The sequence below is a fragment of the Nylanderia fulva genome, unplaced genomic scaffold, assembly GCF_048542155.1.
Source record: "Nylanderia fulva isolate GAGA-0341 unplaced genomic scaffold, ASM4854215v1 Scaffold106, whole genome shotgun sequence".
Lineage (NCBI taxonomy): Eukaryota > Metazoa > Arthropoda > Insecta > Hymenoptera > Formicidae > Nylanderia > Nylanderia fulva.
Window position 1 is genome coordinate 308423 of NW_028189258.1, and position 24292 is coordinate 332714.

Here is a 24292-nt window from a genome sequence, read left to right on the forward strand (position 1 = left end):
TATGAAAGAAAGATATATATATAGCTATCGCGTCTCCTGATTTAGATATAACATTTTTTCGAATTTATTTATGTAAATATGAAACTAATTTTTTCATTGTTAAAACGTTTCTATATTTTATGTTTCGAACTAACAATAAGACAAAAAAATTATTATAAAATATTCACAAAATGTACTATATTATTATATTTTTCATTGCTGCCATCGATATTTTCAAATTACGTTGAAACAGAGATTCGTTTCCCGGGAAAAAAATTTTTATATATAATTATATATAAATAATTGTATAATTATACATATAATCGTAAAATTATATATAAAATATGTCTATTTTTATATATAATTATATAAAATATAAAAATTCATATATAATCATGTCAAATTATATATATGAATATAATCATATATAAAAAAAAAAACACTTTTATCTAATTATATATTTCATATATAATTTTGCGATTATATGTATAATTTTATATATTCTTTTTATATATATAATTATATATGTAATATATATAATATAATTATATATATATATATATATATATATATATATAATTTTAAATATAATTTTATATATTCTATATAATTTTTTATATTGTTATATATAAAAAATTGTTTCCCGGGTTTTAAATTATGTTAGCAGAAAATACACCTTTTACCTTTATCTATATAACTCAAAGGATAGGTGTATATGAATAACGCAATGACTTAATACATATATGTTGTACTTTAATGAATGCTTACGGCTATGCGTAATAATAGAAAAGACACAAGGGAAGAAAGAACAAAAATGGACGTTACATCCATATCGATAGTACAATCGATAATAGTTATATCGAGATCTAATGTTCGATACGTCTAATATAATTGCAGTGTGTATCAAACACCTATCAAATCCCCCACTATGATCACTCTGCAATTAGTTGTAATCCCAACTTCTCAATATGTTTATTTATTACAGTATGAGGTAATGGCTTTGTGAAGATGTCTGCCACGTTGTCATTAGATGAGATATATTTTAATTCAATTAAACCGTTTTCATGCATTTCTCTAGTAATATGATAAGCAATATCGATATGTTTCGTGCGTGATCTCTCTATTCTATTTCTTGTAAAGTCAATTGCCGATTTATTATCACATCTAATGACATATGGCTTACATGGTATGTTAAAATCAATTGTCTGTGATAATTCATTGAACATCATATCCAACCATATAACTTCTTTTACAGCTATTTCTAACGCAACGTATTCAGCTTCCATAGTAGATGTTGAAATTGACTTTTGTTTGTTCGATTTCCATATTATTGGATTTCCGTATAAAAATACTACCATACCACTATAAGAGTGTCTATCATCTATATCTGATGCCCAGTCTGCGTCACTAAAAATTTCTATTTCATTTGTACCAGAAGTATACATTAGGCCAATGTCTTTTGTCGCAGCCAAGTATCTTAATACTCTTTTAGCTTGTAACCAATGTGTTCTTCCTGGGTTAGAACTAAATTGTGATAATTTCGTTACTGCATATAATATATCTGGCCGTGTTGCTAACGCTACATACATTAATGAACCAATTAATTGTTTATATGGGATATTATTCATTTCGCTCCTTTCAATATCGCTCTGTGGACCGTCACATTTCGATAATTTTATCCCTGGTTCAATCGGTGTTTTACATGTTTTACTATCATTCATTCCATAATCGCTTAACAATTTGTTTATATATAACGCTTGCGATAGTCTTATTTTATTTTCTTCGTATTCAATAGTTATACCTAATAAGTATGATGCTCTACCTAAGTCTCTTATTTCGTATTTAGACGCAAGTAATGATTTAATTTCATTTACTTTGTCAATTGATGGAGCAAATAATATAATATCATCTACGTACAATGTAAGAATAAGATTATTATCATAAACGTAAACGCAATTGCTTGCTTGCAATCTTTTAAATCCGTGTTTTATTAAGAATTCATTAATTGCATTATTCCAGTTATGCCCTGCTTGTTTCAAACCGTATATTGGTCTTAAAAGTTTTGCTACTTTCATTTCATAGTCTTTATGTCCTGGTGGCAATTTCATATAAATTTCTTCCTTAAGATTTCCGTAGAGATATGCACATTTCACATCTAAATGATGTATTTTCCAATCATGTAATACTGACATAGATATTAATAATTTAATTAATGAAATATTTGCGACGGGTGCATATGATTCTGAATAATCAATGTCTTTCTTTTGCGAAAAACCCTGTGCAACTACTCTAGCTTTATATCTTGCTATTTTTCCTGTTGAATCTGTTTTAACTTTATAAACCCATTTGCTTCCAATACAATTAACATTTTCCGGTTTATTTAATATTTCCCAAGTATTTCTATTATTCAAACTTGTTAACTCTTCATCCATTGCTAACTTCCATTCCTCCGATTGTGGTGACATTTCCGCCTCTTCATATGTTATCGGTTCAATTATTTCTGTTAAATTGAATTCTACGTTTTTAGGTTTCCCTGCACGACCCCAAGGATTTTTAATTACCTTCTTCGGTCTACCTACTTTACGTTTTGTTTCGGATATTGTTTCATGCGAATTAACAAATTCTGTATTTTTATTCGCGTTTTCTTCCTGTGTTTCACTAGTTACTGATTCTTTATCTTCATCTACAGTATTTACATTATCGGTGTTAGTAAACGGAGTTTCCAATGTCTTTTTACTATAAATATGCTCATACCCACAAACGTTTTCAATGAACTCTATATGTTTTGTTTGTATTACGTCACATTTAATTGGATCCCACAGTCTATATCCTTTTGTTTGATTAGAATAGCCAATTAGTATACATTCTTTTCCTCTAGAACTAAGCTTGTTTCTACCTTGTTTATTTATATGTGCATAGGCTAAGCAACCATATACTTTTAAGTGTTTCACGCTTGGTTTATTCCCTGTCCAAATCCTTTCGGGAATATCATTAACAAATGAATGTATGACTCTGTTTTTAATATAACACGCGGTTACCACGGCCTCGGCCCAAAATCTTTCAGGTAATGCAGCATTTATAAGCATCGCTCGTACTAAATCTAATAACGTTCTATTGAATCGTTCAGCAACACCATTCATTTGTGGTGTATATACATTTGTTCGTTCATGTTTTATACCCATTTCATCAAACATTTGTTCAAGAATCTTATTACAATATTCTAATCCATTATCACTTCTAAATCTTTTTATTTTTCTATCCGTTTCTCTTTCTACCCTAGCTACATATTTACGAATATATTCAACTACTTCATCCTTAGTTTGTAAGCAATATACTGTCGCTTTTCTGGAATAATCATCAGTGAATGTTAAAAAATATTTTGCTCCACCAATTGATTTTATTGGCATAGGGCCACATAAGTCTGAATGAATGAGCTCTAATACATTTTTTGTTTGTCTATGACTTACTTCTTTACAAGGTGCTTTTGTTGATTTTGCAATGCTACAACTACTACAATGCGCATCGTTTATATTTATATTTACGTTGTCTAGACCTCTAACCAAATTTCCTTTTGATAGCTCATGAATAGTTTTCATGTTCACATGACAAAATCTTTGATGCCACTTAACAGAATCTGTTAACTTATTAGTATACGTAACATGCGCTTCGCTTTTAGTCACATTATTTATATCATTCATGACTTTTGCTTTGACAATATATAAACCATTTTCGCATAGAGCTTCCCCCACTATCATATTATTTTCTTTATCTTGAATCTTAAGTTTTCCGTTATCTATCAATAGTCTTTTGTATCTTTTTTCTATTTGAGAAACTGACAATAAGTTACGTCTTACATTTGGAACGTGATATACATTTAGTAGCGTTAAATCGAATTTTTTATTACCAACAAAGGTTCGTATTTTTATATTACCTACACCTACAGCTTTCAGAGTATCACTATTTTTACTGTCTGCTGAATAAATTATTTCGTTAGCTATTGTTTTATATTTATCGAACCATTCTCTATGTTTACATACGTGGTGGGTTGCTCCACTATCTATCAACCATGCATCATCTAGCTGAGTATTATTTAACTCTAATAATAACACATTACTATTTTTATGTGTATTTGATCCGTAACGCTTTTTAGTTCCTTTCGCATTAAACAATTTTGCATTACAACTATTTGCTAAATGCCCTATTTTATTACATCTAAAGCACCTTCTTTTTTCTTCTTTACTAGTTTCCTTGCTAGTTGTTTGATGGTATGCCTCTTTTGATGGTTCCTCAGGCTGTCCTCCTTCCTTCAGTGCTCGACGTTCATATTCGTTCATAAGTATTTCTTTGATTTCGGTCGATTTAAATTTTTCGTCATCCAAATTTGCAAGCGCCATTACTATTCCATCATATGTATCCGGAAGACCTGATAACATAGCGTATGCTAAATCATCATCTCTAAATTCATATCCTACCTCTTTGAGACTGTCACTACATGTCTTCAGTCTTGCCAAATATGAATTCATCGTCTCGGTCGATTCCAGTTTTATAGACAACATCTGCTTCTTTAGTTGTAGAATCCTTGCACGAGATTTCGGTTCAAAAATTCTTTGTAATGCCTCCCATGCATCAGATGCCTTGTTACAGTCCAGGATATGTATTTGATGTTCAGGTTCGACACCGAGAGCAATTGTCGCCAAAGCTTTATTTTCTTTATTCCGGAAACGTTCTCCATCTTCTTGCGTGTGGCCGTCCGGCAAGGCGGCTTCGCCGGTTACATGCTGCCACAACTCTCTTTGTACCAGGGTCATCTTCATGTTAAATTTCCATGACCGATAATTTGCACCATTTAATTTGTCAATGCGATCAACAATCTGTCCTGGGCCCATAACCTTGTTAGCAGAAAATACACCTTTTACCTTTATCTATATAACTCAAAGGATAGGTGTATATGAATAACGCAATGACTTAATACATATATGTTGTACTTTAATGAATGCTTACGGCTATGCGTAATAATAGAAAAGACACAAGGGAAGAAAGAACAAAAATGGACGTTACATCCATATCGATAGTACAATCGATAATAGTTATATCGAGATCTAATGTTCGATACGTCTAATATAATTGCAGTGTGTATCAAACACCTATCAAATTATAACAACTTCTCACATTATTAACGTTACTAAAAGTATGCTATCTATTAAACTGTTTATATATCGAATACGTATAATTGTCTAAATAAAGATTCTAAATTTTCAGCCATTGGTCTTTTATAAATTATAAAAATTCGGCATTCAATGGAATCTCGAATTTATCGCCGGGAATAATTCTCTTCTTTGGTGAATCTAGAATCTAGAGTTTAGGTCAACGAGCATGCCTCGAGCCAAAGCAATTGTTCCAAAATTTGTCCATCGTGTGATATAAATGTGCGGACACGTGCTCGAGACTATGCGCCTCGTCCGTGTACGTGATCTGTTCGAACATGATGTCATTATACTCCAGCGACTTGGCGAGCGCCATCGCTTGCTGATAGTGCACGTTGTCGTCGCCGCTGCCATGTATTAGCATGTATTTTTTGCCTCGCATTCCCTCTACTTGTCGCGTGATATCCGTACGATTATAACCAGCGAGATTGTCCTCGGGAGTCGGTAGTCCCATAAATCGCTCCGTATAAATAGAATCTGTAAGTCCAGAGTTGCGCTTATTAGATGATTCTAAAATTAACTAGATAAAGATGCAATAAAAGTATGTAAATTTATCTTAAATAAGATATAAGATAATGTTTGTTAGATATACCTAGATAAAAGATATTGAAAAGAGCGAAATAAAAATTAAATATATCTAGATAAAAGATAAAATTATATGGCAATTCATGTAGATAATATTATTATTAAGACCGTAAAAATGTAAATGAAAGAAATATAAAAATATATTCATACTTTTATTTATGGGTTTTATCGCTTACGTTCTATTAATTAAATATTTTTATATGCTATGACTCTAAATTAAATTATCTGAACATTATTCTAGATAATTTAATAAAGATAACACTCTTTTCATCTAAGATGCAGATATAAATAATACATATTTTTTATTGTCTATATAAAGATAAAATGACGCCAAAATTTTATCTAGATGATTATCAATAATTTTATTTAGATAGCAGTGAATACTGTCTGGAACAAATCGGATTCTAAGAAGATATGACAATTATACTAATTCAACCAATACATTATTCACCAATATAAGTTCAATGGGTCATAAGCTGCAACATATAAAAAAATCAGCTAATTTAACCGAAATATATTTTACTTATTTTTAATTATTATAAAATTAGTGCAATGTACTTTGTCTTGATTGATATATCTATAAATTATTTCCCGTAGATTTCGTAGCGCTGATTACGAATCTGGTCGTAAAAATAGTACACACACGTATCACGTCAAGTTTTTGAAAAAAGGATTATTATTTATTTTTGAAAAAAAGCTAATAAAAGTTGCTAAAATAAGCGTTTTTGATACTTTCGTACGAGTTATATCTTTCGATTGAAACGTGCTCCAGAAAACAGTTTAAAATGAAACTCAAGACTTATAATGAAGCTAATAAAAGAGTTTATAATAAAAATGCCAGAAGTCACAGTCAGGAAAAGTTTTCCTGAAATATGTGATCGAAATATCATTTATCGCAGTGTTTATTTATTTTACTCAACAAGAATCTTCAGACAATAATAAGTTTTATGACAGTGCTAAAAATTCTCAAATAATAGCAACTACAAAAGCCCACATACCCACTTCCATGATTTGAATGATTTTTCAAAAATTTGATTCATCATTTTAGATCGTCCATTTTTAATTATAAACTTTTAATGCGTAATATACTTTTGATAAATAACTATAGGCAAATTGATACATACCAACTTTTATTAGAAAGATTAGAGTAATTTTAAAAGTTATTTTTTAATTTTAACGGAGACATATGATTGAAAGACATCGTGATGATGTTTCTTATATTTCGACCACTTTTCAAAGAAACCTTTTGTCTGAGACTTGTGGCATTTTTATCATAAAATATAAATCTTGAGTTTTGAGCTGTCACGTTTTCTGGAGCACGTTTCTATCAAAAAATATAACTCATGAAAAAGTATCAAAAATGTTTATTTTAACAACTTTAATTGAGATTTTCTCAAAGACGTCACTTTTACAGTCAGGTTCGTATCAGCGCTAAAAAATCTACCAGATATGACTATATGACTTGGGAAAGACAAAAAAAGATTTTATTTTGCGTTATATACTCAACGACTAAATCAGAGAAATTGATTTAGATTTTTTTTTCTTATCTCTCCCTCTTTTATTATAAACAGTGTTGTGTTTAGATAATTTTAAAATTAGCCAAATAAAAATGAGATAAAAATAAGTAAATTTATTTTAGATAAGATGAAGATGATTTTTGTTTTAAATATATCTTTTTGTTTTAAATATATAGAATCTAGATAAAAGATAAAATTATATTCCTAGATAATTTTTTAGATAATAATTTTGAAGAAATGCTTATGTAAACACAGTTATAAAAAATTATAAATTATAAACAAGATATAAAAATATATGTATATTTATATTTTTTTTTATGAATTTTTATCGCTTACTTCTTAAGTTCTACTATTTAAGTATTTTTATGTGCTATGATTTTAAACCAAAATTATCTGAAAATTATTCTACATAATTTAGTCAAAATAATATTTGTATTATCTATATAAAGATAAGATGACGCTAAAGTTTCATCTAGATAATCAGCTATATAATTTTATTTAGATAACAGCAAACACTGATTATAAATAATCAATCTGTTACTAATTACCGTAATAGATCCACGAAGTTACGGGTGCAACTGATATAGCGCACTTGAACACGGAGGCTGTATCTGTCGCGAGTACCATGCTGCTGCTAAAACCACCATAACTCCAGCCCCAAATTCCAGTTTTTTTCGCGTCAATCCATTTATGTTGTTTTAGCAGAGCTCTGAAACATGACGAAAAATATTTACAACGATGCTTGCTGTAAAATATGAAGTAATAGAGTAATTTATCAACAATATACTCAAATTACTCACGCGACAACAGCGATCGTATCTTCGATCTCCACGGTTCCTAAATTCCTGTATATCTCGAAGAGCATCTTGCTGCCCTTGAAAGCTGATTCTCGTGCGTCGACCCATGCGTAGATTATGCGTTTGTTAGTTGTTAAATAATATTCATACTCGTATTTAGCACTATCAATGATCCTAGCTGTATTTGGACCGCCGTAACTGCGAAATAAATGATTATTTTATATAAAAGCTAGATTTTTTATATTTTTAAATACACACACAACTTTGTTTCTTTAATTTTCCGTTTTTTTTATTTTTAATTTATTTTTTTAATTTTACGTAATTTTACAGAAACATAATTTTACATTTATAATTTATATTATAGCATAACTTATTTACAATAAATTATACAGGTCAATTGATTCAATTTTGTGCTACAAATGAATAGCATAAGTAAGTTAAGCGCTCGACACGTGGCAAATACTTTTTAAAAAGGAAGAGAAAATGAGTAAGGGTCATTAAGGGTAATTGATCGTTCCGAAAGCTTTGACATGAATCGATCGAACAAACACAGACACGATCAAAGGTGACTCTAATTTTAAATGGAGATTGCGAATCCCTTCGCATGCCGATCAATCATAGCATATGCCTGTAGTCGCTATTAGCGATATATACATATGTATACAGGCTGGCATTGTCCTGGTTAAACGTTAATGTCGCTCTCATTTTTACGAAGACATTGCTTTTTTCAAGATTAATTATTTTTTACGTAACATTATAATTTTTTTCAAATCTCTATATATGCTACATTATATGATATAATAACATATGTTAAATATACATAATATTTGAATTATACATATTTGACACAATAAATTAACTTTAATTTCTCATTTAAATAGATTTTTCTATAATATAAAATAATATATAAATACGTTTGAAAATTTGATTATTTTTACATTTTAATAAAAAAAATTTTTTCTCTGCGTGAAATAACCGCAATTTTACTTTAACCCTTTAACCCTTTAAGTCCGAGACTCAGATTTCGAATTCAAGAATGCTGCCGCTATATTGGATTACTGGCGATTTCGAACGGCACAGAGAGAGATTTTTAAATATTTACAACTTTATTTGGGATTGATTAATTGAACGGACGCGATAAAAAAATTAAAATTATAGATTGATGCGTTTTAAGAATAATCTAAAGTGAACGTGCCAAATATGGCACGTCAGGCATTAAAAGGTTAAAAGAGTCATAAAAATCAGAATATACTTACATATATACTAATAAAGGGTAAGATTTATTTTCATCGAAATCCGGTGGCAGTAACAATCTGACTCTAGAGTCATAACCGTTTACAGTAACGTTGAAATCCCTTTGTTGCGGCATTAATCGTCGTGACAAAAGTTTCCTTATCGATGGATTACAATTCCAAGTCAAGACCGGCTGATGATTTTCGTCGTTAATTATTACCGTAGATGGATCAGGCCCGGAACAAGTGAGAGCGTAATATGATCTGAGGCTTGAAAAAGATGCACTCGCATACGTGCATTTATTTCCTACAACAATTTAAATCGTTTAAATTATAATACGTTATAATACCATAAACTTGATTAATATTTTTTGACAGTTATCAGCTGATTTCTTTAAAAAAATATTAATTGAAAATAAAGTACGACAACATATTACTATTTTAATTTTTATATTATTTTTTAAAAATTTATTTAGCAAATTAACGCTTTATTGATATTTCTTTACAGAAAAAAATAAACTGATTAAGTGTTTATTTGCTAATTAAATTTTAAAATAATAATATGTTATAAAAATTAAAATAATATGTCATAATATTTTAAACTCGATTAAAATTTTTGACAGTTACCAGCTGATATCTGTCAAAAAATATTATTCGAGTTTAAAGTATTATAGCTTATTATTTACGACATTATTGTTTTAATTTTTCTAATATAATTTTATTTTAAAATTTAATCAACAAGTTAACGGTTTAATCAGCTGATTACTGTCAAAAAATTATTTTGGATTAATCTCCCGATTAAATTAATCGGGTTTAAACAAATTTTATATTTTTTTTATATTATTTTTTTTAATATTATATATCAATTTTTTCAATATAAAATCGAAGAATGGCGTGCTTGTGTTCTAGTTTTCAAGAAAAAAATAAAAATCTATTGTTCATCTTCTCCTTTATAGAGGAGTGTATAAACTCCTCGAAGAGAGATATAGGACTTTATATGAAAAACGCTCCTTAACTTTCGACAAACAATCATCTTCTATTTTTTGCACTTATTTAGAAACACCCTGTATACGTAATATTGTAAACTAATGTAAGCAAAACGTGCACAAAATTCTATTTACTGACATGACATAAATTCTGTCAAAGGAAAACGGGGGAGAAATATAAATTTCTGTACTTTCTGTAATATTTTTTACTAGTAGCAATAAATTTCAATAAACATCATATTTTAACGGATATAGCCGACATTGGGCGAGCGTAACAGATCTCCCGTAGACGTAGATTTTTCAGCGTAAATAGTCCAGCAAATTAATTTCCCTCACGATAGTACAGAGAAACGCAGCTGCCGCCAATAGCCGGAAAAACTTATACGAAAAGTAATATATTTCAGTCTTGCGTCTCATGCGACGTCTTGCGCATTAAGTCGAAGTCCTTCGAACCTTCTCGCATAGCAATGAAGAAATAAGTTCGTGCCAAGTTCATGCAGAAAAATTTGAAAATTCTCATTTGAATTTGCGGACTTTTGATGCATCCAACGCGCGCTGTAAAAATACTGGGAAGAGAATCGCGGCAATTTTCGAAGTAAGCGTAGGGGTTCCTTAAATTACACTCGCATTTGAAAGTTTCGTGAACTTAAATCTTCCCGACACTATATATGTATACATTTATGCACATATATATATATATACATATGCGTTAAATATTCATGAACTCGCAGTCTTCGTCAGAATTGAGATTACTCCCGATGGACTTTTCCGTTTTAATTGGAACATGTACCTATTCTGTGCCTATACAAAGTTATGAGTTACAAATGCTGTCGACAATATACGTTCCAAAATTTCTTCATCACTTACGTTACCCACTTGAACACTTTTCGGTCTCGTTTTGAGAATCAAACGCGAAATTTAAACAAAAATGAACGATCGGACATTAAAAAATATATACGATAATTACCGTGCATTTCTTGCGTATATATAGGATGGGAAAATAGTTCCGAACCCCTGAAATATCTCGGATGGAGTGGAGTATATAGAAAATAATATCAAATATACAAAAGTAATAGGATTCAAAGTGAGGCACTTGATGGTGACCTTGACCTTAATTGACCTGAACTCTAGAGGTCAAATTTAAAGGTCATTTCAAGGACAACTTAAATTTTTAAAATAAAATCACTATATTTTTTACATAAATTAATTCCTCGCAATATTCTGCATAAAAAGTTATAAGAGTAAAAAAGTATATAGTTTTCGAGATATTTTATATTTTAATTTAATATCATCTTACATAAACTGTGATAGATATCTCGTAAAATATTCATTTTTGGATGATCTCATCTTAATCCTTTTATACACAAAATAATGAGATAAATTAATTGGTGCAAAGAAAAGATAATTGTAGAGTATATTTAAGATTTCTATATGTCACTCCTTCAGAAATATTCAGGACTACGGGACTTTTTCCCACTCTGTATGCAACAAATAAATATTTCGCGAGATGCTATTTTAAATAAAATATTCCGATATTATTAAACGTTCTCGTGAGAAAAGATTACCACATTTGGAATATAGTGCAAGCTCAATATTAAATTGATGAGAAAAATGCGACATCGCGTTCTCCCTCTCTCTCTCTCTTTCTCCGATCGTTTCTGCGACATTTGTGATTTCGAGTACTCACCTTCCGGCGTAAGCAGCTCGCAGGATATGCAAGTTGGTTTCTGGCTCGCATCCAGAGGCACCGAATACAAATTCCTCTGGGTCGGTTCACCCGGCGCCGTGCCGAGGTAATAAACTTTGCCTCTACGCGAATCGACGGCCAAAATCGCATGTACTTCGGAGGGGCCGGGCGTTAGATCTACCGATGCAACGAATTGGCCACCTTCGTACTTATACCTGACAATGTAACATAAATGTTAAATTAGATGGGAAAAATATAGATAGCACTGGTCAACACTGATTTTATTGCCAATTATATTAGATCGATTTTAAGGTAACTTTGTGTCGCTGATTCCGAATATGACATTTATTTTCCCAGATTGCTTTAATTTTAAGATAATTAGTACCCATAAAAAATATAAAAAATGTAATAATCAATCATGCCTACCCCTAAATCATATGGAAACTGTCTCACATTAAACAAAAATATATAGGGTGTCTCGAAATTCGTGAATAACCTGTTTATAGAAAATTCTTCATATTATTTGAAGATGCCCAAATAACGTCTAAAAACGGGACATAAAACGTCTTAAAGATATCTTATTGATGTCTTAAAGACATATTTTAATGTGATGTCTAAAATACATCTTAATGACTTCTTTAAGACGTCTTATGTCCCGATTTTAGACGTTTTGTTGTCTGGATGATTTTTCCTCAACAAAAATGTCGAAACATCAATAATTTTCGAGTTATAAGCGCTTGAAAATAAATGGTTTTTCGCAAACTAAGCTTTGTAGAAATAAAATATTAACAAAACCACATTCTTCAATTAATTTCAAATAAAGTTTATTTTAATAAAATTTTAATTTAAAACTTAGTTACAAAGATACATGATGGCAAAAATTGAGAACATGCAAAAAATGATGGCTTCTCTCGACATTTTCGCTGAGAAAAAATATGAATGATGATCCCAGAAACCTACCATTAACAGGTAACAATTCGCGAATTTCAGGACATCCTCTATATGTAATGAAATACTTAATGGCGTTATATATTTAGTACAATAATATAAAAACAAAGCGATCTGATTCCGATAATAACAATTAATGCATCGAGAAATGCTATTTGTACGATTTTCTTTTATATAGGTCATCACGATATTGAAGATAAAAAACAATGTTAAAGAATGAAAAGGCAAACTAAATCTTGCAAATGTCAACAGTCGCATTTTAAGATAAAATCATAATTTGAGTATCCATTATCTCAAAAAGCTAGAGCCAATTTGGCAAAACTATTGTCATTTTTGGCTTCAGCATCCCCAAAATACTCTAAACTCATTCAAACATTCTTGGCAACTAAACAAAAGTTTCTTTTTGTTGGCTAACGTAATGTGTAAGCAACTTTTTAACTACTTTCTTGAGTCAATAATGTTAAATTTACTACAGAAATATCGAGGTACGTTAAACAATTTAATTAATTTTTTTATAGATTTATACAGATGTATTTGTTCAAATTGCTTGCCTTTACCTGTCTATATGTCGGAATTTACCGGCATCAATGCCAGAATCCTCCCATCGTAAAATTAATGCATAATCACCGACTCTTATAGGACGATTCGGCTGAAGCCAGCCTTCGATCTCCTCGTCATATAAAACCGATCTATTAGTATTACTCTGCACATCGTACATGATCAATTGAGATTGATTTTGCACGCGGTTCGTCCATGTCGCAATCACATGTGTTCTATCCCACCAACTCACAGTGAACAAAATATTATCGCTACAAAAAAATTCAAGTAGAAATATTGTATTAGTATATACACTTCATCTCTTATTAAGTATAATATAAGATACGTTTACATACATAAAAAATGCTTATTATTATTAACATTAAAATTAGTATAAACTTGCCTGCCAACCACATCAACTGGGGCTTCCAAAATGATTGCTTTTGATGATGGATCATTTAAATCGATTACTGCCAAAGAAACCTCTGGATTAGGCGTACCTGCCTGAAAATTTATATCTAAGAGATAATTGAATAATGATGCTTTAAATATATATGAATTTCACTGATCTCTACATATAACTGGATATGACATAGAACAAAAAACCGTGTGATCAATTGAAACTTGTGGGCTGTCTACATAATATGAATATGGCGCTTATTTTGACATTTTAATGACAATATATATATATATATATATATATATATATATATTTCGCATATGTGTATATACATATAATGTTTATTGTTGCTATGAAAATGTAGACACAACCCACAATTTTAATCGTCTCTATTGGTCACAATTTTTACAGCTAGGTTATTGGGATATGCTATATCCAGTTACTGTATATAGAGATCACTGATAAATTTGAAAATTTTTTCTTCCCTCTTTTTCTTTTTTTATAGAATCTTACCTTGGGATATTTTAGCTTTACTTGAGTAGGATATTGGTTCTCAAATGAACCTGGCACGCCGTAATAAAAGTATGCCATGTCTTTTACTACAGTATCGTTAAAGGTCGCAAAGGCTAGATATTGTCCATCTGGCGAATACCACATTGCGGTTGTAGACGCAAATACTTCCTCTGCAATTAACATTTACAATTACTTATGTCACTTATACAGGGTATTTCAGAACTGGCGGAAAAGTTTTTAATGACAGATTTCTGGTATCATTTAGAGACGATTTTTCCTCGGCAAAAATGTCGAGGCACTAATAATTTTGCGAGTTATAAGCGGTAATAAAGACATTTTTGTGACAAACTACGTCTTGTGGAAATAAAATATTAACAAAATCACATTCTTTAGTTAATTTTAAATAGAGTTTACTTTAATAGAATTTTAATTTAAGAGAATCTTAAATGCCGTCCTGTTTTATCGATAAAACATTTTATTTTTCAACTACTAATGAAAGCTTTTCAAATGCTTTTCTACTATTAAAGTACATTTAAAACCAAAGCACGAACCTACAAAAACCTGCAAAAAAATGTTTTTTAATTAAAAAATTAAAAATTTTTTTTTCCTTAACAAAATCAGTAGGTTCGCGCTTTGTTTCTATATGTACTTTAATCGTGGAAAAGCATTTATTATTCTATTGAATCAATAAAAAAAGGTGCGCAAAAATGATGTTTTATCAATAAAACAAGACGATGTATAGAATCCCATTAAGGCTTATTTAGTTAAAAATGCATGACGGCCTTCTTTGATATTTTCGCTGAGGAAAAAATATCTCCAAATAATACCAGGAATCTACTATTAAAAACTTTTCCACCAGTTCTGAAACATCTTGTATACGTTCAATATAAACGCGCGTTTACTTTGCAATGTATAACTCTTTGGAACAAACTAATAATTTGTATATTTATTATATACAAATTAATTAACAAGTATTTATTAATATAAATTATATATTATTATTATTATTATTATTATTATTATTATTATATAAGTATATGCATAAACGTATTTTATCATACGTTTATTTTTGGTAATTATACCTTCGTATACCCAATCCGGTATTCCATTGTAAACGACTCCAGATTTACCACTTTCCGTCAATCTACGAACTACAGTATGGCCGTGATTGAAAATCATGTGATAGATATCGTTATCATGAACATAAACCAAATCACTGCCATTCGGTGACCATAACACGAATGCGATAAGAGCCTCATCTGCGATTTTTTCAAATGTACTGCAAATGTAAATAAAAACTTTGTTGTAAGTATTTTATTTTTATTGCAATAGAAAATATGAAGAGCCAATTAAAGACAGAAAAGCAGCTATACGTGTACAAACATTGATATTATCTTAGTATATAAACATCTATGATATTATCTTAGCAATTATGATTGCTAAGATAACGAGTAAAATAAAATGTCAGATATCTTAATCCACTTTAATGACACATTAAAAAAAAATAAACGTTCAATGTTGGTCTATATAATTTAAAATATCCTATATATATATACATCACAAAGGAAAAAGCTCATTAAAATTCGTAAAAATTCTAATAATGATCAAATAATTTTTAAAAGAGAGAGCAACCAAGCAATAGTTTAAATTTTACTGAATTTAGTTATTAAATCTAAAGTGTATAAAAACAGGTAATAAGAGCCAAATCGCGGATGACAGTGCGTTATCCCAACGAAACTAAAATTTTTTTCGTTAGAATTAAATACCTGTGCACCAAATTTTACTTGGTCACGGCCATGATTTAAAATAGGAATAATCTCTATACATGAGATAAATACATAAATAAGAGTACTTATAAATCTTTGCTCTTCACAGATGGGTCTTTACCTAGAGCGTACGGTTTACCCAAAATCCATAAGTTGAATTGCCCATTTAGAATTATTGTGTCTTCGGTAGACAGCCCATTATATAATTTAGCTTCTTACTTACACAATATTATGTATAAGAGTTTTCCAAAAAAAGATAGTCAAGTCGTCAGTAGCTTTAGACTTGTTGAAGAGTTAATTAATTTAGAAATAACAGACAGTGATTGTCAATTGATTTCTCTCGATGTAGTATCTCTATTCACAAATATTCCGGTAGATTTGGCAATTGAGAGTGTATCGAAGAGATGGGATTTGATCTCTAACCTCTGCATTATTCCCAAAGACGAATTTTTGATAGCTATCAGATTTTTGTTGAACTCTACGTTTTTCATTTTTAACAATAACATTTACGCACAAACTTATGGAACGCCTATGGGCTCTCCGTTATCACCAATCATAGCTGAAATCGTATTACAAGATATTGAGGACAGAGCTATAAGTTCTTTAAATTTTACTCCATCTTTTTACTAGATATGTAGACAATATCGCTATGTTGATCCCTCATGATTGTATAGATCATACACTAGAAACTTTTAATTCTTTACATGACAGAATAAAATTTACTATAGAAATAGGTGATGGCAATATTTTAAACTTTTTAGACATATCTATAATTTTAGATAATGACCATGTAATCGTTGATTGGTTTCACAAACAAACTTTTTCTGAGAGATATCTAAACTTTCACTCTCAACACCCATTAAATCAAACAAGAGGGACTATTATTGGTTTAGTAGACAGAGTTTTCTTTTTGTCACGTCCAAAATTCCACGAAAAAAAATATTAAACTGGTTGTGGATATTTTATTAAAAAACTGCTATTCCAAATTGATTTTATCTTTAAGGCAATAAAAGAGAGACTTAAATATGTAATTAATCAACATTCTTCAGGCACGAACAATATATTGAATAGTAATAATATTAGTAATATTAATGACGAAAAGAAAACTTATTTAGTGTTACCGTTTATTCCTTCCATTAGTAAACAGTTCATTAAAATAACAAAAGATATCAAAGTTAATTTGACACATTATAGCATGAACAAATTAAATAGGTTTGTCAAAGTACATAAAGACTTTTTGAATTATGAAGATCAAAAGAATGTGGTTTATAAGATCAACTGTTCTGATTGTGATGTAACATATGTGAGTTAAACCAAAAGGAAACTTAAAACCAGGATTACGGAACATAGAAACGATATTAAAAAGAATGTTAATAACCATTCCGTAATATCGATGCACAGATTATGTCATGGCCATGATTTTGATTGGAATAATGTCAAAGTCTTAGATAGAGAACCGTTTTATTCCAAAAGACTCATTTCGGAAATGATATTTATAAAAAAACAAAAAGCAGGTATTAATTTGCATACTGACACCGAATATTTAGATGAAACTTATTCGTTAATCATCGACAAACTGCCGAAAATTTAAAGTTGAAACAAACATGTTTTTATTTTTGAATCTTGTGTCTGACTTTCTAGCGAACGTCTTCAGTCTTAGTTGCGATATGATACGAGACACTCTTGTCTAAATTTCTCACCTACTCTCTGTTATAATTTCTGAGTCGAATTGTGTTCGTGTGAGATGAAGAAAGAAACATCTGACAGACATTATTGGTAATTGCTTTTGATCGTTATACTATCTTTATTATATGCTTTTAACCGTATAATTTATGATTAGTTTATCAACCAATGATGAGATGGAGGATGCGAGTCCTTGGTCGACTTATAACATAAGTACGGACAACCTCAGCGTTTGACAGATGTTTGGATTCTCGTTGATCAACTTTGCGCAATGTCCATTTGTTTTAGTATTTTAAGTAGTCTGTGTTCATATATTTTTTCTTTTATTGCGACTATATTTATTTTGATTAGAAAACAAATTTTACACATGATGTTTTATTAATTGTGTATTTTTTATTTTTTGTTTGTTGAAGATGGCCCAAAAAGTAAGTAACAAAATCACATCCTCGTTTTATACTCGTCATAGCTCTTTTTTATCAATATTATCTATACATAAGATTTAATTCCATACATCCTCTCTTTCCCCCTAAGGAAATACATGCGAGAGAAAAATATAGATCCGAAAGTATAGATCTGAAATTTTTCAACAGCGTTTCGAAACAAAGCATTTATTATTCTGAAATTTTTCAACGACTTTCGGATCTATATTTTTCTCTCGCATTTATTTCCTTAGGGGGGGAAGAAGGAATGTATGGAATTAAATCTCATGTATAGAGATTATTCCTATTTTAAGTCTTGGCCGTGACCAAGTAAAATTTGGTGCCTTGTGCACAAGTATTTAATTCTAACGAAAAAAATTTTAGTTTTGTTGGGATAACGCACTGTCATCCGCGATTTGGCTCTTATTGTCTGTTTATACACTTTAGATTTATATTTAATATTACAGAGCCTTGTTAAACTCTTAATTTAGTTATTAAAACAATAAACACGATGATTAAGTTGAATTTATCTAAAATCTGCATTTGTTTTGTTTCTTTTTGTTTGAAAATATAAAATTTAGATCAAGCATATGCCATGAAAATATATGAACAAATAAACTTACTTGCGTTTTACATCGAACACTACATACTTTCCGACAGTTGTATGTCTGAACACCTGCGCAAATCATTTATCCTAGATTTATTCATATACATATATATTTAACAAGCAAAAAAAATATTAAGTTAATTACTTACTTGTTTATTATCATAACCAAACAGAATATATTGTTCGTTAGCCGAGAAGGTTGCCGAACTAAATTTGTATTGCTTCTAAAACAATTAAATGATAATAAAAATATATATTATTTAGATTAAACGCAATCGTCTCCATTTATAATATAAATATAGCTATTTTATTTTACAAAATATTAACGTGCCATTATCTGTATAAATTACTAATTACTATATATAACTTGTTTAAAACATCAGAAAAATTAAAATATATCTTTATAGATAACATTAATAATTCGTAAAGCAAAATACTTTTTTTAAATTTTTGTCGTAATAACTCGATGATAATGAAGTATCAACTACAGATTGAAGTTTCTCCAAAATTAAATTACAACATACTTACAGGTAATGTTGATCCATCAAAAACCAATTTAGTCTTCTTTGTTACTACGTCATAAACAGTAATATTGCTCTTAATAATGTTCGTAACCATAATTTCTGTATCGGAGATCCATGTGCCATTAAAGCCGGTTGCACGGTAAGTTTGCAAATAAATATCCCTCAAAGTAAATGGTTTCTTGGCAACTTGCTCATCATCATTGTTAATGCGACTATTAGCATTAGTATTATTGACATATCGAACTAAACATATATATTTAATCAATGTTGTGCCTAAATGATTTTAAAAATTAGCTAAAAATATGTAAATTTATCTTAGATAAGATAAAGATAATTTTGTTTTAAATATATCTAGATAAAAGATATAATTATATGGCTATTTATCCAGATAACGTCTAATAATATTATTTTTAAGACTGTTTATATAAATACAGTTATAAAAAATGTAAATTATAAAAGAGATGTAAAAATATATTTATACTTTTATTTAGAAAAATTTTTATAGTTTTCTGCTTATGTTCCATTAGTTAAGTATTTGCTATGACTGTAAACCGAATTGTATCTGAACATTATTCATAATTAATTTAATGAAGATAACACTTTTTTCATTTAAGATGCAGATATAAATAATACATATTTTTATTATTTATATAAAGTTAAGACGCCAAAAGTTCATCTAGATGATTATCTAGATAATTTTATTTAGAAAACATTACATTTAATATAAAATTTATCGTTGATAATTAAAAATTGTTGAATATTAATTGCAATAAATTGATTATATAAAATATATATTAAATTAATCGACCTACTTGTTTTTGATTGGCCGATGACAAGCAAATAATTGCACAGTATAAAAAACCTGAAAATCTGGAAGAATTTTAAATTGTGTCAAAAATATAAACTATTAAAAATCATGTGATATTCTTTTTATTCGTGAATATCAGTTTCCTATTATAAGTACATTCATACGATTACATCCAAAAATAAAAATAAAAGGAAAAATAATAATATTCATATAAGAAAATATTTCAAAAATAACTCATACTTGACAACAAGGGGAAGAAAACAAAGTAATGATGAAAACAAAGATGAGAAAGTAGATCAAAGAGTCGAATCGGACTTTTGAATGCAGAATACATATACATATCACCTTGATAATGTTTAGACTAGAAATCAACAAAGTCGTGAAATTACTGTTATCGCGTAAACTTTCAACACTTTTACCTTTTGTATATATATCTCTTCACTTTCGCGAATTCTTAACTTTGGTTTGCGGTGACCAGAAAAACTTTTGCACTATTCTATAAGTTATTAACATGTCTTTTCCATAAACATTATTTTTATGAGAGAGCGAAAGAAAATAGGAAGAGAAGGAGAAAAGAAAGATTATTTTCTGCTTCTTTTTATCTTTTAAAATTTAAATTTTAGCCGCGAAAAAATACCAATCAGTCTTAATATTGAAAAGAAGCTGGCTATCCTTTTTGATATTAAAAAAATGAATTTTCGGTATTATTGATTAATCTGACTGAGTTTGGTAATTTTCTCTCTTCTGCAATTATCAATTATAGTCTTATTAAAAAAAGATTATTAATAAAAAAAAATTAGATTCAGTTAATATTCATGTAACAAATTCATAAATTGATAATAGTCGATATCACGAAGATGAATCTAAAAATAAGTTAATACTTTGAACATATTATCGTATACTTTCTAGGATGAAGAAAAGGGACGAGGAAAAGTTTAGACAGAAGACGATAAATCGAGACAGTTCGAACCCTCGAAACTTTTCCATCCGTGGCTTACATCTGACGAAAAGTGCTCTCACGAACTTATCGATTTGATATGTCAAGATATCTTGTGCCTGTCCCATGAACAAAATCGAAACAAAAGTAAGTCGGATAAAAGCCACATGGAAGAGTGCAAGAGTTCTCATGAATCGATATTTACTTTTGCGGTTATTTCTCTTAAATGCATTGTGAAAATAAATCCATTAAACGCTTTGAAAATTTAAAAAAAAAGATATAATATATGTGATTTTTTTCTTCATTTATGCATTATACGCAAATACAATTTACAAGCTTTCGTTTCTTTTTCATTGATAAATAAAAATAAACTTTAAATTTATTTAAACAAAGTGCCTTTTAACTTATTATATTTAGAAGTCTAACAATAATTTTGGCACATGAGAATTTTACAATATTATTTATATCGAGTAATTTTAACTGATTATAAGATCCAAATTAAACAGATACTCTTGTTTAAACATTTTTATAATTTATATTTTATTTATAGTTTATTCCAGTATAAAAATAACGGTAAGCGATAGATTGCAATTAGCATTATATGTTATTTGTTCAATTTTTTTGAAATTCAAGTTAACAAGTTTTATTGAAGAGTGTATGTATTCAAATATACCCAGCGTGTAGCAATACACTTTAACTAATACTCCACAATCAAAGGTCTCTTAAAGCGAAAGGAAGCAATAGCTTGTGATATAATGAGGGAAATTGCTGTATTTGTGTCGCAAAGTAACTCATTTCGCGCTCTTTTCACCATTTATTATGAACAATTTTTCTCTCTATATTATCTCTTTAAAAAAGTCTGAGAGGATATTGCAAACATAAATTCTTAGCAAAATTCCTCTGTTTCACCATCTTATCACTTTTTATCAAAAATTTCTTCATTCTAAAAATTATTGCAAAAAGAAACTCGACAAATCCATATGTCGCCGAGAGACGGAAAACAGAAAACTTGATCGAGGTGCCGTTGATGGGAAGAAACGTACCGTTTGTCTTGCTATGACGACCATATCAGCTGATCTGTTTAATCGTGCGTTCAGTCTGGATGACGATGATTGAAAAATACACTGCCGACACGACGACCGATTTCGCGAGTCTAACAGAGACTAATATATCGTATGCTTTCTCGACGTGTTCGAAGCAATAACACGTGCTCCCACCTCTTTCAACAAATCAGAGGCATACTCGCGCGTAAGCGTCTATGTGTGTCCTTTGTCGTACTTCTAATTAACTCTTTCCGCTTTTTAGTAATTTACTGCAGATGTCGATAAGATAATCTCTTCTTCTTACGTAAAATCAAATCTATCCGTATCACAAAAAGATTTTTTTTAACTAAATACTGCGAGAAATCCAAAAATAGATTTAGCCTCTTTCAAAAATCGCCATTTGTTGAAAGAAAGAAATAATTGTGAAAGAGAAATAATTTTAGTTGATATTATCAATAAAAATAATAAGAAACAGAAATATATTAATTATCATTTTTTTTTTTACTTATAATGTATTGTGTTATCTTTGAGAACAGAGATTATCTTAATCTAATATTAAATTAATAATTGTTAGAGGATTTAAACAATCATTGTTTGCGGGCATAGAATCAGATCGATGTTTTTTTTATATGAAGTTTATAAATCATGCTATATATATAAAAAATAATATAAAATAACAAATGATACATGACCTAAATAATATCAAGCTTTTACTCAAGTTTTGTGCGATAATATTATTATGCGATAAATATTAAACACATTATTATATTATATATATATATATATATATATATATATATATATATATATATGGAAATATTATTCACGATTACATATCTTTTTTGCATAAACCAGAAACTGATGACATTACAATGATATTAATAATTATAGCATAAAATTGCAAAAGTCGTAACAAAAACCAAAGACAGCGAATAGCAAAACAACATGCTATATATTAAATGCCAACCGACTGCTGCTGTTATCAAGGCCGCCTCTGTTATTATTTAACTACGTACGTGATAAGTAGCAATTATCTATACATATACTATATGTACATTCTCGTGAAATAAAAACTTAATATTTTATGCTATTTTAGCCTCTTTGGTCATGTTAAATTATGACGTTAGAGGCGAAAAGAAACACTCTGAAAATTTTTGCGTGTCATTTTTAGATAAAAAGATATTTATTTTGATAAAACGTAACTTTACATAGCTTTAATACACTTTTAAAATATTTCGAAAACTAATCTTTTCCCTTTATAATCAATCAACAGCTATAAAATGACTGTGACATGAGGCCTGATCCGTATATAACCTTTTCACATGCGCAATCATTCCGCATGACAAAATCTGATGTTTCAATTATTTTACAGTTGTTGATTAACTGTCAAGAGAAAAAATTAGTTTTTAGAGTATTTTAAAAATGTATTAAAACCATCTAAATTAGTGTTTTATCAAAATATCTTTTTAAAAATGGCACGCAAAAATTTTCAGTGTGTATTTTCTCGCCTCTGACGTCACAATTTAATATGGCCGCGGTGAATACTTACCAAGAAGCCTTAATATTGAATATTTTTGCCAATTAAATAAATTTAAAAAAATTAATCAATTTTATTGACATTGTTTTTATTAGTCTAATTGGTGGCATAAATTAAATTAATCGAAATAAACTCGTCATACAAGTTATTAATAATTGAATAATTAACAATAAGTTAATCACACTTGATAAATTATTTACTATTTTTTTCTGCATGTTTTCTTTATGAATAAAAATGATTAAAATATTTATTGTATTTATTGTTATGACAAATATATTTTTCATGTATATTTACAAAGCTTTTATTAAAACTCTGTTGTCAGCAATAACGAGAAAAAAATTTTTAACGATTTTTGCTTGTCACGAAATATTGTACATATATATTATATCGCACTCGTATACCATTTTAATATTGTGACATTAAAACGCATAACGCACTAATATCCGATCAAACTCGATTTTTTTAAATTCTTTTTGCGAAATTTTTAGAATAAAGATGTCGAGCTATTTTTTGTTTCTACTATTTTTATCTGTTACTATTGGAAAATAATAATTCGTGATAAATCGTAAGCAATAATATCAGC

The 24292-nt window shown here is 29.2% G+C and overlaps 1 protein-coding gene across 1 annotated transcript; it reads right to left on the bottom strand.

Annotated features, from left to right (window-relative positions):
• Positions 1–4944: 4944 nt before the first annotated feature.
• On the bottom strand, positions 4945–22351 carry LOC114942380 (venom dipeptidyl peptidase 4). Its single transcript, XM_085484968.1, has 14 exons — positions 22173–22351; positions 20197–20254; positions 19389–19627; positions 19010–19084; positions 18877–18929; positions 15468–15664; positions 14386–14555; positions 13876–13976; positions 13493–13744; positions 11988–12202; positions 9339–9621; positions 8086–8280; positions 7834–7994; positions 4945–5660 (listed from the first exon to the last, which is right to left on the bottom strand). Exons 1-14 carry the CDS (start codon positions 22194–22196, stop codon positions 5344–5346), a joined length of 2340 nt encoding a protein of 779 aa, XP_085341094.1. The 5' UTR covers positions 22197–22351; the 3' UTR covers positions 4945–5343.
• Between the last annotated feature and the right edge of the window lie 1941 nt (positions 22352–24292).